The sequence below is a fragment of the Charadrius vociferus genome, unplaced genomic scaffold (assembly GCF_000708025.1).
Source record: "Charadrius vociferus isolate BGI_N301 unplaced genomic scaffold, ASM70802v2 scaffold230, whole genome shotgun sequence".
Classification (NCBI taxonomy): domain Eukaryota; kingdom Metazoa; phylum Chordata; class Aves; order Charadriiformes; family Charadriidae; genus Charadrius; species Charadrius vociferus.
In genome coordinates, this window is record NW_009646500.1 from 565,181 (window position 1) to 581,962 (window position 16,782).

The 16,782-nt window shown below is 38.5% G+C and overlaps 1 protein-coding gene across 1 annotated transcript in view; it reads left to right on the forward strand.

The window, feature by feature from the left end:
- The window catches only part of TRDN (triadin), a 140,680-nt gene extending 124,943 nt beyond the window's left edge, over window positions 1–15,737 (forward strand). The window contains exons 16-19 of the mRNA XM_009883240.1: window positions 8,721–8,756; window positions 11,718–11,771; window positions 14,481–14,636; window positions 15,622–15,737. Coding sequence (XP_009881542.1) covers window positions 8,721–8,756; window positions 11,718–11,771; window positions 14,481–14,636; window positions 15,622–15,737 — 362 coding nt within the window. The remainder of the gene's footprint in view (window positions 1–8,720; window positions 8,757–11,717; window positions 11,772–14,480; window positions 14,637–15,621) is intronic.
- Window positions 15,738–16,782: the final 1,045 nt, after the last annotated feature.

Below are 16,782 nucleotides of genomic sequence, written 5' to 3' on the forward strand. Positions count from 1 at the left end.
AGATGTACATCTGAGTCAGCAGGCCTGATATTTAGGGTAATTATTCCATGTGAAACATCCATGCGTAGACACGTCAGCCAGGTTGCAATGACATACCTACGCAGGGCTATCTTTTTTCTGCTGTCACTCAGTGGACAAGTTGAAGGCTTGACCCACAGCTAAATAAAGTCAGTAGGACTCTTCAGAGTTTGCGATCAGGCTGGTTTTCTTTTTCTTCTGCTTTGCACTTTAAAAAAAAAAAAAAAAAAAAGACGTATATTTTCCTTTGACCTTGAAATGAAGTTTTAAAAGCTTTTAATGAACATATATTTGATAAAGACTTTCGTGTCACTTATTTGAAAGTATACTTCAGTCTCTTGGATGCCTTTCCCTTTAGAAGGTTCATAGACCAGAGGTATTCCCAACTTATAATAGGGCATCCTTTACACTTCACTCTTAGTTACAATTGTTTAAGCTTTCACTAAACGTTCCCATTGGCCATGCTCGTTCTTTTGATCTGTTTTTCAAGAAGCAGCGCCAACTTTGTGGCTTTGCTATATGTAACTCTGAGAGACTAAGTCAGATAAAGTATTATTGAATCATTAGGATAATAGAGTGGGAAGATGTTCTAAAGCGGAAGAGCCATACTTAGCTGTGGTTATAAATGCCTTGATTTTTAGCTTGATTACACTAGGTTCTGCATGAGGTTGCTTTCTCATAGATTTTGCTTCACTTACGAGAGTGTAATTAGAGTAGTGTGTCACCTATAAGGATAAATGGATGGACATTATATTATTCAAGATCTCCCTTTGCACAGAGTGAGAATGCTGACTGAATCTATGTTCAGAAGTATAAAAAAAATCTTTATCCTAGTGATAATGTCTACAGATGCCATCAGTATATCCAAAAAAAGAAAGAAATTGAAACGTGTTGAGAAGTACAGAAAGAGATATTGCAAGGATGCATAGCATAGATACACTTAACAAAGCCTATCCTGACTGTAAAAATAAATCCTCTTGCGAATCATTCAAAAGGTATTGGTGCTGAGCTTTCTTAAGAAAAATGTAGAGAGTATATCCTGTTATATGCTGTTTCAAGAAAAGGTAAAAAAGGCTGAAGAAAATTTTCAGCTGTTTTAACATTTACACTAATTGAAATGACAGTTTATTCCAGGAAAAGTTCTGATTCTTAAGTTTTAGGAATTAATGTTATTACCTGCATTTGCTACACACACCAAAAAAAAAAAAAATTTACCTTTTCCCTAAATGACTGCAGCTTGTGTAATTAACTGCACTTATAGCTTCCTGTGTGCGGATGTCTGTGATCTCACATCGTGCTCCAGAGTTTTGCTTTTTTAAACCACTCCTGATGAATACAGAAGGCAATGGAACATGCTTCCACCTGCTCTACAGTGGGGGAGACTGAATCCATTTCAGCAATTACAAAGTAGAAAAGAGAAATCAGTAATTAGTGGAACCATGAATCACTGGTACAGTTGAAATTGGCCATTCCCAAAGTGCAGGCTGTTTCTTTCCACAAGTGTAGCTGAATCACTTGTTTGCTCACCTCCCTCTCTACTTGCTTTAATTTTTTACTCTACTGAATGAACATTTTTAATGATCTTGGGAAATCTGTTTGAGGTAACATTTAGTATTTCATCCACACGCGTTACCACACAACTTTCTGGAAAGCTCTGTGGACTTCAAGCTACTACCTGCCTCTGACGCTCTGCTGCTCGGGGCTTGCAGGCACTCAGTGGCTGCACAGAACATAGAGCTCCTTTGTAAATGGTGATGGGCATAGTGGTGCAAGGAGACGGCGCGGTGGGAAAGCAACAGACGCCGGGGGCTGGTGATCAGAAGGGACTTGAAGACACGAAAGAAATTAAGAAATGATCAAAAAGCTTGCTACTGTGAGTGGGGAGGAAACAGAGACAATGGTGAGGAGAGAGGGCACCTGTCACAGAGAGCGGAAGGGCAGGCTTGAATATTTTTCCTGCTTCAGTGGAAAATGATCTGTCAAAACTTTACAGTGCTATCACCAATTTTCTGTTGTAACCAAAACCAGAAGAATGTTAATTAGTTAGCTAGTTTTTCATAGTCCTAAATTATTCAAACCCCTTTATATCCCACATTGATTGTCAGCACCTTTTAAGAATTGTTTCTACAGTCCAATCTCTTGTTGCTCGAGAAAACCTGATTTTACCTTCCAGAAGCTCCACTTCCTCCCATTTTCACCCAGCAACAGTGAAGTCATCTGCAGTTTCCCCTTACTTCATGTCCTACAGCCTGGAGAGATTTAAATGCAAAGCCTGCAATCTAGGATTCAAGGCTTACTGGCCTCAGCCGATAAATTTCCCTGTTACTCCTATGTTATTCTCAAAGGAAGTTAGTTAAACTCTGGTCTGGGAGTTTATTGCTGTCACAGAATGGGTCAGGGAACAGCTCTGAAGCAGCAGTGGCACAGTGCCTTGCTTTTGCTTCTGCACATCTTCAGCCTCACCAATGCAGTGAGATGCCTTTCCTACGCTCACCAAGAAATGATATTTTGGAAAGGCAAGAGGAGCTTTTGTCAGCAGTTGTCACAGAGCATATGGCAATATCATGCTCAGTGATTAAGACGGGGAACAAAATCAAGTGTTGGTCCAAACACAGAATTTTCCATGTGGGAGAAATGTTGGTATTTCTGAACAGCTCTTTTATGCCAATGTCAAATTTTAGGGTTTTGGGAAAGTATGTTAAAAAATGAATCTTACATTAGTATGAGTAGTTTTGATAGAGACTTCCTGGATTTTAAACCCACTGAAAAGAAGAAACAATATTCTTTTAATTCCCTGTAATATGAAATTTTGAAAATTTTAATTGTAAGATGGACACATTAAAATAGAAAGTGTAGGCATTCTGATAAAATGCCCCTCTGCGTGGGCATCTGCTGTTTCAGAAGTGACTGAAATCAAAATAAAAAATATTCCCAAAAGGCTTTGAGATGCGATAAGGTAACAATTCCTTTATTAATGCCATACAATTAATGTAAAATTATCAAAAAAAGTATACATTAAAAAGCAACTGAGTAACAAATTCGTGAAGATGGTTCAGAATTGAACACTTCTCAGAATGTTGGAATATTAGTTGAAATCAATACTATTTTGTGGAAATAAGTTTTAAGAACACCAAGTAAATGAAAAAAAAGAAGTGTTGGACCACAGCATATTTCAATACGAGGTTTGAAAATGCTTGTTTAATTACTATATGTTCAATAGCACTTCTTTTTTCATAATGCTCAGCTATCTAGGGTGTCTTGCTCTTTTACGACTGTAAATTACATTTACTGCAAATCTTGCTACTTAATAAATTGTTTTTAAATTCTGGTACATCTGCTAGCTTGGGAGCAGACTGCACTGAGACTGGTCTCTAGGCGACTTTAATTATGTTTTTCATTCACATGATGGAAATTCTTAGCCATCAGATGCCACCTGCTATCATTTTTATTTCCACTCTTGTGAACTCTTGCTCAGGGCAGCAAAGGGAACATTAGCTGTCATAAGGTGCAGTGTCTTAAAAGCTCTGCTGTTGTACTGCATTTCCAAAACCAGAACCAAATACCCAAAGCATGCGCTCAGTTGTGCTTTTGTCAGTAATAACAGCCAGAAGCCTTTCTTTTCTGGAGAAACAGCGCAATTTTGACTTCACAACAATGGAAAATATCATTTCAATTTGCAATGCAATTCTCTCTGATTCTTGAAGTTTCTGTTCTTTTTTCTGTCCTCTTCTTTTTTTCTTCTCCTACTTTTAATTACAAAATGAATTGAATATCTAAGTCAAAATAAAAGATAAGAGCCCAGCAATGATGGAAGATTTGTGAAAGTGTTATTAGAAACCTTCTTTGAGTCAGCTGGTGGAGCTGTGGTCACTTGTGAGGCATCTTCATCACACAACTTATTTTCTTATTTATGTAGATTATTAGCCAATCAGTGGGGTTTGATTAAGTCAATTCTAGTATGTGATCATCAGCTAAGAGATAGAGGAGGTAGATGGTCAGTGCTAGCTGAGGTTTAGGACAAGAATTCCTCCTTTAGTAACCGCTTAACACTTCAAATTTCTCTTTAGCTTTTGATTCAGTGAATCATGTCTTTCAGAGGCATGTAATGTAATGAATCTAGTAATTACCCAGGGTCTTGGTGCTTAGTCCAGATCAGCCAGTAGAGAGGAATCCATGCATCCTTAGCATCCTTAACCTTAGCTATCAGGTTACGCAATGTTTGATTAGGATATTAGCTACCGTTTAGTTTGGACACTGTGGTAGCCAACTGATGCTGAAACTAGTTTCTGTTTGTAAATTTGATATTACCGTCATGTTCTTTGGTGAGCTTCCAAAAAGAAATGTTTTAGATACAACATATAAAATTATGCTTCCAATAGTAAAAGTGGGTTTTGGCAACTATTTTAAACTGTGCATCATTAGCACAGCTATCAATATATCGGTTTTGAAATATTCATTTATCTGAATAACACTTTTAATTTAAGATTTTTTTTGTACACGTATATTTGAGTGACAGATTACTAGGAAGAAAAAGCACAGAAGAACCTTTCAAGAGAGTTCAGATGAAGACCCATTTATTTCCCTGAACTTCTTTTTTTATATAAAAGTTACAGGTTGTATGGAGCGACTAAAGATCTGATGTTCCCAAATGTACAATATACACTGCACTATAAATCCATTGCTAAAAAAGGTGTAAAAGTTTTGTGAACCCCAGATCTAGAATTCACCTCAGAGCAATGTTTGAAATATTCCATTTTGGAAGTTTGTTTAAACTCAAACAACCACACTCTATATAGAGCGCTGGGTCATCCTTTGTCTAATGGCTTATTACCAACCTCCTAGGGACTCACTGGCATGAAAGGCACTATATAAGCTTAGAGGGATTTTTTTTTCCTTGCCCCATGTGTAGTTTAGATGTCGTTTGCAGTTACTGTGTACTGCTAGTTTACTTCAAAAGAATGCTGATCGAGGCCTGAGGAAAAGATCGAGCTATGTGCTAAAAAGAGGCAAAAGAATAAAGTACTGCTTTGCTGTTTCATTTAGATACATCAGTTCTGGCTGCCAGATGCTCATTCCTAGTTTGAATTCAAAATTGATCCTTTTAGCCTGTACAGATAAGAACAAAGTCAGATGATGTTTATTTAAATATTTGGTGTTTTTTAATAAAATAATAAAAATTAAAAAAAGTTTCACTGTACTTTAATCTCTTTCAAGAACCAGTAAAAGAAAAACTTATTCATTCACCTGGGAAGAGAGGAGCTTGTGCAACCATGCTTGCTTTTTGAGAATACAGACCAGAATACAACTGTCTTCAAATCTCCTGAGAATAACTGTAAAAAGAAAAGGGTGCTTCACAGTCCTTCACAGCTGATGAATGATTTTGTTAGCTATGGTGCTTAACCTGTTAAAGCCTGTTAAATGTGCTTTCAAAAAAAGCCCATGGGTAGGGTTGTGAGAGGTATTCAAAAACTTTATATTGCTCAGTCTTTGGGTGATCTACATAAGTCCTTTAAGAGGACCTGAATATCAAACATGTCCTCAGCAGCTTCTAAAAAATTGACTGCTTCAGTTTGGGCACCAAATTACCGGAAGCATCAGATTTTTTTTTACTATATCTTCTATAGTAAGTCTGCTGAAGGTTTTTTTATTGCTTTGTGTTGTTGTAGAAGTGGGGGTTTTCTTGAAAATAAAATTCATCCCCTGTTGTTGGATGTCAACTAATTCTGTCACTGATACCAAGGACAGTCACAATGCTTTTGACCATGCTGCCGGTCAAGGCTACTAGAGCACCCAGACTGATGTTCATGTGTTAACATGGGTCCTAATGAAGTAACATGGCTCCCAGGAAGAGTGGGTGTCATCCTTATGCCATCCACTTGCCTTTCCTGTTGCCACACTTCAGATGTAAAGTTTTAAAGAGAAAATAACCTAAAGCTCTGGGGATTAAACTTCCTAGGTTGTGTTTAGGATAATGTTCATATGTTGCCTAACCCTGGTGTTTGAAAAAGGTTAATTTCTTCTGGAAATTAACCAATCCTCAAAAACAGACTCACGGAGAGGCCAGAGAGCTTGTTATTGTTTTTAAGAAAAAGACATGATGGCTATAAAAACCTGATGTAATATAAGCTGCATTCCCCAACCACACTCCCAGAGTTGAAAAGTTAAACCCTAGACCTGTGCAACACAAAAAAGAATGAGACAAAATGCTCATTGACTTCAATTGCATTAATATAACTCATTGTTCAATTCATTTTTGATATTATTTTCCTTTGAGTTGTTTAGTTACATGCTATTTGTGCCTTGTAGCAGGTAACTACATTTAGGGACTTCAGAAGTCCTCATCAGTTTTTCCTCCTTCTGTGAGATCTACCAATTGTTCAATCCTTTCTACCTAGGTCATTTATTTCACTCAAGTGTGAGGTGACTAGATGTAAATGTTATATACCTTCATGGTTCAAGATCTTAGAAAACCTCCTCTGGACAATTCTCTCTAAATCATTCCAGCCTCATTGCATAAGTATGGCTTTAGAAATCAAACTTTAGGCACCTTGGCTTGAAAAGACTAGCCTAAGAGTAAAAATATTTACATTTTCATACCATCCTGTGCTATTGGAATCAGCTATTGGTAATTTTTCTGCTCTTAAAAACCAAACCAAACCAAAATTACACCAAAACCCCCAAATTATAAGATTTTCTTACTGGAAAATTTGTTTAGATATTCACTCAGACTTTACTATATGTTATGTATTTCAGATGATGGAAAAACACATTAATTCTTTTAACATAAATTACGGCTCTAAAATATATTAAAGTATGTTGTCCTAATAAATGATGACTTATATGAAAAAGGGAAAGAAAGAACTTGAGGGCTTTATTTAGATCCATTCTGTTACTGTAAATGATGCTGCCAATTTATTTATTTTTTTATAACCTCCAGCAACAGAAGATTATTGTGATAAATGATTCATATCGCTACAATATACACTTTTTAAAATTTCCATATCTGGCAACTAATAGGCACTTCTTGAAGGCTTCAATAGGCTCCTTAGCCAGATAACGTGGCTGAAAGCTGCCTCATGATTAATTTCATCTAAATGTGGTAATTATCATACTTTGAAGTAATGCCTGCAAAACATGCTTTCACAGAGAGTTAGTGGAAGCAGAGGATTAACCTAGAAACATTTCAGTTCAGAGCAGCATATCACCCAAATAGAAATGTATTTTCCCCTGAATTTTTCAAGACTTTTTATTAGACTACTTGGCAGTCATTTGCATTACCTTATCTCATATCAACTTTTTTACAGCAATTTAGAGAGCAACAGAAACTGAAGCAACTTTGTCATATTATTAGTAATAGGATAGTCTTGGTTTTGCAAGCTGCTTATTTTGGCAGCTTCTGCCCTGAAATATTTCTTGTATTAGTGTTTAAAAGCACAATTAATTTATCATTCGTATATGTTGTGGACATAAGCATTATCCTGCATATATTCTAGGCACGCTATAGATTATTAGAGAGGATGTTAATTTCCTCATGGGCACCCAGGGGAGTAAATTCTATCACCACTCTGTGCATCTCTGCTTCCTTTCTCACAGGACCTCCATGAACCATTTCTTACTTGCGCAGTTGAGACTAGTGAACAAGATACATAAGGCCCCAAGTATGATTATAAAAATGGCCGATTTTTGTACCCAGATAAAAATCCTGAGGTAAAATAGTGCCTAAAATTATAATGGAGAGACAAGCTGTCACTGAGTATTTCTGCCCACTTACACCTGCTTAAGTAAAGATTCCAAATCTTCTCTCAACCATCAGAAAAAAGTCCTACCAAAAAGTGGCACAAAAATGCTACCTTAACTGAAGATGAAGGTGAACAGCTTCGTTAAGTCTCTCTGGTAGGCTGCCTGGCTATGCTGTATTGTGATATAGCCAAGTTATTCTAACTTTATTTAAATCAAACAGGAATAGATTTTGCCTACACTTATATGTAGGACTGACTGAGTTTCTTCAGGTTAATAAGCTATTCTACGTTGGCTTAGTTTTAGTAAGAATCATAGGTGTGCTCTTTTTCACAAACATGAAAGAAGTGCATTAGTTTGAACTTTAATTGAACATTTGGGAAAAGTTTTGGAGAAGCAGGGATCTTTCCTTCAGGCTGGACTGGAGGGATGGCTCAATTTCTCTTGATTTCTCTTTAGCTGTAAACATTCGATTTGTTTTGGCATGAGGGAAATATGTGGCAGCTGGAGTTTTGGCTAGGTGTTACATGGATTCTTCCAAACTAGACCTCAGTGGTATGGTTGTCAACAATTGTAGGAAAATAATGCCTTTCATTACATGTCTCTATTCTTAGGCTCCTAGCGCATTGTCCCATGCATTTGTGCAACTTGACAATGTGCACATGGTGTGCAACCGTGGTTCAGGTAGTAAAGCCACAGTAACCCAATCACATGTCAAATCTCACATATTAAAATATTGAAATTAAACAAAAATGTTCATGTTCACACAGGTTCTGTTGCATTTACACTGAAGGTTAAATTAGTGCAACTGTACCGTGAAACAGAAGTGAACTGATTCACTGCCTCAGTCAAATGCACTTTGCAGCAAATAAGTGTTTTGCCTGTAATGCACACACTGCAGCTTTCGGTCTACATACATCCTTCCTAACTATGTTTTTATGCATATGTGTTCTTTTATCTTACAGATAAAAAAGAAGCTGCTGTGTCCAAAGAACTCAAAAGTAAGAAACTACTGCGCCATAGGTTATGATCTCTTTTATATGTCATGTAGTTTCAAACAGCACGTTTCAATAATCTGAAATAATAGCTATTGAATTGTTGAAAATACAAAGAAGAAAGTAGCTACACCGTTTATAATTGAAAAATGACATGTTTAGACTTCAGCTGCCTCCTCCTTTCTAAATCCATTCTTATCCTACTTCTGATTCCACACTCCTCTCTGTGACTGACAGTTTTGCCTTCCCCTCTTTGCTATCACTGTCTTCAAAAACAAAGGTTTCATGGGGAAGGAAATGTCAAATGAGGTCTCAGCTGAATGTGGTCTCTGTGGCAGCAAGTTTGGTAAATGGACTGAGAAGACTGAGTCTCCAACATGCTGAGGACCACCAACTTTATCTTCACAAATGCGAAACAAGGGCCTTGCCTATGTAGTTACTTCAGATTCAGAGAGACTTCTGAGGCTGAAGAGAGGCAGTTGCTGGGCTCTTCTGCATAAATAACGCCCAAAATGTTCTGAGAAGATGCTAGTGTTAACCAGGGAACTCTTACACCTTCCTTTTCTACAAATTTGCAAGCATCAATGCCTCAACACAGTAAGGGTAGTAAGAGAGTTTCATTGGTCAGACTTCATCTGTTTAGATCTCTGTTCTGAAAGTACAGTATATAAGGAAGATTAAGAAAGCTATGGGGTTTTGATATCTCATTCAAATTCATAATTAAAGAACGCACTGACTCCCATCTCCATATGTGATCTTTCAGACTTGTTTGGCAGAAGAATCCCCTGCCATCCTTAGTTTTGCATGAATCACACTTCTTTTGGCAATCAAGAAAAGCTTATACCTTGGTTTCCTACTCAAATTTTGTGGAAACATTGAACAAAAGATTCAAAATGGACTTACACTACAAGTAGCGTCCTGTTAGTGAATTAACTGCCTGTTTGCAAGCAGGTCTTAAAGGATCTATTGATTTGGGCACGATTCCTCTCATGAGAGAACTCCCCAGCAGCTGTCATGGCAAAACTTCCCAGCTCCATCACATGAGTGAAATTTGCAGGGTGAAATTATTGGCTGAAACTTATTCATGTAAAGATGCAGAGCCATTAGAGCTGAAATAATGTGCGAACTATAAACTAAAAAACATATGCTTCCAAAAAAAAGTTTAAAACATTTTACACTTTTGTTTCTATGCTACTGAAAAGTTAAATTAATAAATAAATTACAGAAGGCTTTGGTCAAAATGTTTTTCCTTAAAGTTAATTTTTTTTCCTCAATTAAAATTATTTTAGTTGCTCAGAAATGAAATATTTCAAATGAAAACAAAAATCTTGGTAGAACAAAAAGAATCCTAACTTAATATGTTTTCACAGAGATTAAAAAAAAAAAAAACCCAAACCCCAAAAAAATGTCTTGGTGAAGAGCAAGCTCTAGATGAGAGCTCAGAAGAGAATAAATGCAGGAGTTCTGCAGTTTTGCATTAAGTCCATCTTGTCACTTGTAGACTATGTGCTGTATCTCCTGCTTCTTCTGTAGGAACTCAGGAAAGTAATACTAAGGAAACTCTTCTTCAAGATCTTCTACATATTTCCCTGAAGGAGGGGTGAGCACCCCAAGTAATTACAATGCTGTGATAATAACTAAGTTACGATATAATTATCTGCTGCAGACTTTTAAATGGATGGAAACAAAACAATCCCACACATGCAAACTATATTTTGTTTTCATTCTGTTTCACAAGACGATCTGATGCATCTTTTATGAACTTCTCAAAAGACTGGAGGGGAAGAACTCAAAATTACATTCCTGATTTAGCCATATTCTTTTTCTTTGTAATAACACAGTGACAGATGTGAAGGATTAACTAACATTTTTTTGGCATTCTGTAATTCAGATTGTGATTAAAATGATTAATTATTTCCTCTCACAATATGGGAATGTGAATTTTAAGTTAGAGGATATTCTAGCTGATATAAAAAAATCCACTATGAAAGTCGGTGGAGTTTATTTTATGGGTATTTGTTAAATTATTGTGGTTTAAGTACAGTCTGTTTTAGTAGTTCCTGAGGATAAAAATGATTAACTAAACACTGGTAAACAGTAAATAAATCCAGTAAGCTAGTTAGGTTCTTCTATCCAGGGCTGAGATTCTCCAAGTCTGCTTGGGGACGCACATACCCTTCATCATTTGGACCTTCATTCTGCAAGCAAATGTCCTACTTCAGCAAAGAGAGGATAGTGCAAATGTTTCATGGAAAGACCAAGAACAGAAGTACTACAGTTAAGCAGCCTGAGAAGGCCTGATTCTCTGCTAGGAGGACCAAGCAGTAGCTCTTTCAAGTGCAGGATCAAACATGAAGTTGTTCTCTTAATGCTCCTCCATTCCTCGGGATGGAGAGAGAGTCCTTATGTAACCATGTCTGGGAATGTGTTTTGCAGAAGTAGCCCAATTTCATTTTTTCTCACCAGAGAGGTTCATGTTAGAGGAAAGGATGCCACAGTGAATAACTGTGGGATCCCAAGAGGCACCACTGCTGAATTCACAGACACTCACCAGCTGCTGGAGGCTGGTTCAGGACCTTCTGCTCTCATAGCTGTAAGACCAAATGCAGAGGCTCCCAGCCCATATCTGCTGTCTGAGTGGTGAGGCTGTGCCCAAACCCCTAGATACCTGCTTTGCCCTGCTTTGCCAATAGATATTGAATTTCTAGAGAGAAAAATCTAGGAGAAGTGACGCAATGCCTAACAGCAAGAGTATACTAGCCCTTCGGCATGTTATTTTGTTGATGCCTTTGAATTTATTGAAGGCAACTCAGCTCTTTTCTGTTCAGGTAATCTCTTTGTCTAATTCTTCAGTGAAAAAAAATGCTGCAGGCTGTACCTCATTGGAAGCCTTTCTTCAGGTCTCTGTTTTTTTTTTGAGATGTAACACTTTGTAGTAATTGGTTTAATTTGTTCTCTTTTTTTAAGAACCAACAAAAGCTCCTGCAGCCAAACCAGCCAACAAAAAAGCAGCAGCACCAGGTAAAGGAATAAAATGTTCACATTCAGTGTATTTCTTGTATTCTTGAACTAGTTCATTGCATCATAGCACCATCTGCTGGATTATACAAAAGCCAGTGGTTTGGGGGGTTTTGTCTGTTTGCTCTAAATTATTGCGATAATTTATATGTGCAATCTTTGTTAAGAACAAAAGCATTTTGCTTTTGATCTCTAGCATTATGGTTGCTTCTTTTCCTCCCATGGCAGCTATGCGGTGCCACATTGGGCCATTCTGCAGGGTTGGAGACGAAAAAACAAATATGAATCTAAGGACTGATTTTAAAGCAGTATATTGCAGAAATGAGTTTCGATGTGAAGCTGAATTCGAGCACTTCAAGAAGGGGATCTGATTTTTCAAAATGCTGGTCTCACAGTAGGTTCTACAAAGATTAAGCTCTTAGATAAGCATAAATATGCACTGAGAAGACATGAGAACCTTTTTAAAGCAAAAAAATGGCACAAATTTGTATCTGAATTCAGACTGTATTGTAAAAATCTACCACTTTTTGATTTCTCATCTCTACTGCTTCACAACCATCTCCAAAAATGCCGCATCACTTTTCTGCTTAATTTAATAAAACCTGTTATAATGAATAACAATCTAAATATTCAAGATATTTGTAATTTTACTACATCTTAAATTAACTTTAAAAAAAATAATGGGAATTTGCATGTGAAAACAGGATCAATATAAAACTGTAGTATTATTCTACTCTAAAATAGGGCGGTGATGCTGTACCAGGCTCTGTGCTGCTGAGCTGTGTCTGGTGCTATCATCGCAGGAGCTGCCAGCCCACTCCCTCTGCTGCTTCTCGCCTCCAGCTGATTCCACTGTATGTGTCTATGTGCTTCTATGCAGATCTGGGATCTTTTTCTCTTCTTTTTTTTTTTTTTTTTTTTTTTTTGGGGGGGGGGTTATGATTATTCTCTATCTGTCTTTCTCTAATTCAGACCTTTTCAGTGGTCTATCTCAGAGATCTCCTCGACTGAATACGGGAAATAATAACTTGCATCAGTAGGGGAGACTGGGAGTTGGTCAAGGATCAGTGCAAGCCAGGAACGTCTTCAGTTGCCTCTACCACAACAGGACTTGCAGACTGGAATTGCAATTGCAATATAAGCTATCGTAGGCCATATTGTACAGCTGTATGGTGTCCTGTGTGAATCTGGCCTGAGAAGCGCCATTTCCCTGCGTGTGCTCCCAGTCTCTGCCTGCTGTGTTTGTTTGACACCGTGTTCAGCTGTGCTAACACAACTGGGAGAACGGTGTAAAGCACACCATTGCCATGGCTTACAGCTAAAAACTGTCCTAGAAATGTGTGTGTTTGTGTCAGGGTGTTCAGTCTGGATCATTTCAGTAAGTCTGGCTCCACAAACATTTATATGTGTAACTGATAATTTCTTAAAGCAGCTTTGTTGCCAAAGTGTGTTGTATAGCTAGACCCTTAGATGTCTCGACAGTACACTGCAGAAATCGTTATGTTAGTACCATATGCTTATAATTAATTCATTCCACCTGCTTGCATCCAATATTTGTGTTCATTTATGAAAAATATTCCAATGAGTCTGCTTGTTGGCAAGAATGGTGATGACAGTAATCTGCTTAAGATAAAGAAAAGGGGAAAAACTGGCATAGCTTATTATGGAAAAAAATAATTTGTCTGTTCTGACACATTTCTAAATATCTAGTTTGCCTTAAAAGTGATAAAGAGCAGTAGGTTTTGACTTCTACATTTTTATTTCCCCTCCCCAAATGGCACTGTTCTCTGAAAATTAATTTACCCCCAGAATAACTCACCATAGCAAAATATTAAATATGCTTGTTTGGCAACATCATAACAAGACTGCTACCTATTAGTACAGTAAATTAAATACATTATCCAATTTCATATTTCATTTTCTTCCACATATCTTATTACATCGCAACCTGTACCCCAGAATGCCTAAAGCTGAAGGTTTAGTCCTGTTAACAGACTGAACAGACTGAGAGCACAGCTGGTCATCTTCCAGTGCTTCTAGATCACATATGTTCCTGGTCTTAATGTCACTGGTGAAGAAAACCCTGTCTAATACACTGTGCACTATTTTTATTTCCATATATTTATATGGAGAAAACAAAGAAAGTGAATGCGGAATGTCTGTGAGAGCTTCTGCATCTGGAAACTGATGGTTACTTTAGGAAACTAGCTTCAATCAACTTCTGTTACTTTATTTTCAAAGTGGATATTTTCAAATGTAGTGTTTTCTCTAACTGGAAAAACTTACCTCTCTGGCACCCAGCTGAAGCTGGGCTGGAGAGCACAGTATTTGGCTTCTAAGCAGAACAGTTTCATAGATCCATGCAAGTGATGCTATTCTGCAGGGAGAAACCAGAGATGAAGATATTCCCTGACACTAGCCTTCCTCAGTGACACTGTCTCATGATGTCCCCATCCCAAACCCCACTGTAGTTTCAACTTCTTTCACCACGGTGCATCACCTCCACAGCTGTGCCAGGAGGGCAGGTCTGAGAGTGACCTAACCTAACAAAATATCTGGCTATTGTTTTTCCATGAGGAGGGGCACAGGTTTCTTCCATGGGATTTCCTCAGGCACTCGGTGTTTGCTGGGCCTGGTGTGTTCTCTGGAGGGTTTCTCAGAGCCAGAGCTGCAGGTGCTGAGCACCTGCCTCATCCTGCCATCCTCTGGCAGGACAGGCAGCTGGGAGGGAAACCTGCTCCCTCGCCCCTGTCCCCGTGGAGGCTCATCTGGGAAAAGCTCCCACAATGCGCCGAGCATCACGCCCTGCAGCTATTGCCAACTCTTCTGGCTCAGTGGTGGGGCACCGGCACATTACACCTCACCTTGGTAAGTTTTCCAGGTCTGGTTTGGCACGATGAGGAAAGCAAGTGCATGGCTGTGCAGGGCAGGGAAGGGAGACCGTGAGATAGGGTCAACCATGCAAGGAGCAGAAGGAATTAGCAGAAGGGTGACCAAGTTCCCCAGCAGGGTGCAAGGAGCCTCGGTGCCACTGACCCCCTCGTGCTCCTGCAGCTTGGGTCAGGGATGGGAACTGAGAGTCCCTCTCATGCGACAACCTCACATTATAGGCAACGTTCCTGCACCTTCTTGAAGCACCAGTGATAGTGCTTTCCCCTGATGATTTGCCTGATTTAAAAATCAGATCTAACTCTTTTCAACACCGTAAAAATTAAATCCTAATTGCAGCTTAGAATTTCCCTGGAATGGTCTTGCAATTTTTAATTTAATTTTACAGTATGTTTAACAGATTTTGTACTGTCACTTAACTGCCTAATTACTGATTTTTAATGCCTAATTTTTTCCATCTTCTTCTGCACACACATGCCAAAAAAAAAAAAATCTTATTCATTGCTCCCTTTGGGTTCATAACAGAAACTCTTTTTGAGCACCATTTACCCCTTGAAAATCAGTGAAATTTAGTTCAGACCCAGCAGGAGTAAAATAAGTAAGACAGACAAGTGGCCAATTTTAAGTGCGCAGATGTCAACTGCATCCAGTCTCTCAAACTGACTCTGTCATTTGTGCTAGAATTATTATTATTTTATTATTCCTCTGTTTTTTCCACTGTTGGTAAGAAGCGGAAAGAAAAAAATAAAAAAAATGACATTATATAGGAAATTGTATGGGAAATGAGTTCATGAGGTAAGTACAGAATATTAGAACACATATATAAACATATATTGAAAAACCTGGTCAGAGGATCAGTTGAAGAGGTTCAGATCCCTCTGCCTAATGCAGGAAGAATTACTGGTTCTACTGGTAATGGGTGGCATTTACTTAACAGACAAATTATTTTAATTCTTGGTTCAAGGTGAACAACAGTACCTAAAATGTCAGCAGGGAAGAATCTTTGTACCTGCCATATGGTATAACCCGTTGTCATGCTCCACTCCTCGGTGGACGCGTGATGGTTCGTTTCAGCTGTGATCTCGAAGCACAAACAGAAATGGCATCAGGCCCAGGCAGTTATGCTTTCAACACACAATTACTTTATTGGTTTTGCCCGTAAAGCGGCTTGCAATAGAAAGAAAGAAGAATAGGAAAGATGAAGTAAAAAGGGGGGAAAGAGGATTCTAGCTACCACCACGGGTCCACAGGCGTCCCAAGGGTCTCGAATCCAGAAGGCGTTCCGCTGCTTCTTCGTCGACCGTCGTGGTCTTTCCGTGGGGAAGACCTTCGGGAGATCAGTTGTTGAGGAACCATCTTTTATGTTAGGTAGCACACATCGCTCCTCCTCGGACCCCCCTCCACTCCCCCTCTGTCCCGTCGAAAGGTGCCAATCTCCGCCTGTCTGGAGTAAGGCTTCCACACATGCCCAGAGAGGAGTGTCTGAGGCGTGGTCAGCTTCGGAGGTGGGTAGCTTCTTACCAGGAGGTGTGTTTTTGTATTATAATGACATTATAATGAGGAAAGTTCAACTGAGGTTCGAGATTACTTCATCGATGCTGTCCATCTTCTTCAACAGCAGTTCTTCGCTTTGCTGCTCCAGTAGAATAGGCTTGTACCATGTTCTGATATTGTCTGTACTTTCATACCAAGGAATAGACATGGCTCGTACCCATGTACAATGGTCACACCTCAGTCCTTTCTCTAAGTCTCATGACAGCCAGCTCAGTGAGCTGCTGCAAACTCATGTCAAGCTGTTACCCCAGGTTTTAGGGGCCTAGTCGCTGATGAAAATGTTGAGACAACACTGATCTTCTGATCGACTCTTACACCAGTCCTATGCTATTTAAAAAATGAAGAAATAACACAAAGTTAATGGGACAGCAGGTATGGTTTGAAATGGAGGAAAGGTTGACTAAGGAGCTCGGCTCGTTAGTTGTCTTTTAACGATCACCTATAGGACAGAAGTACATAGAAAGAATGCTAAAACCATGTAAATGTTACAAAAGATTAATAACATTCAGCACATCTATTGAGTAATTTACCAACACAGTGGAACAGGCAAAATTATCATGGATTCTTTTTC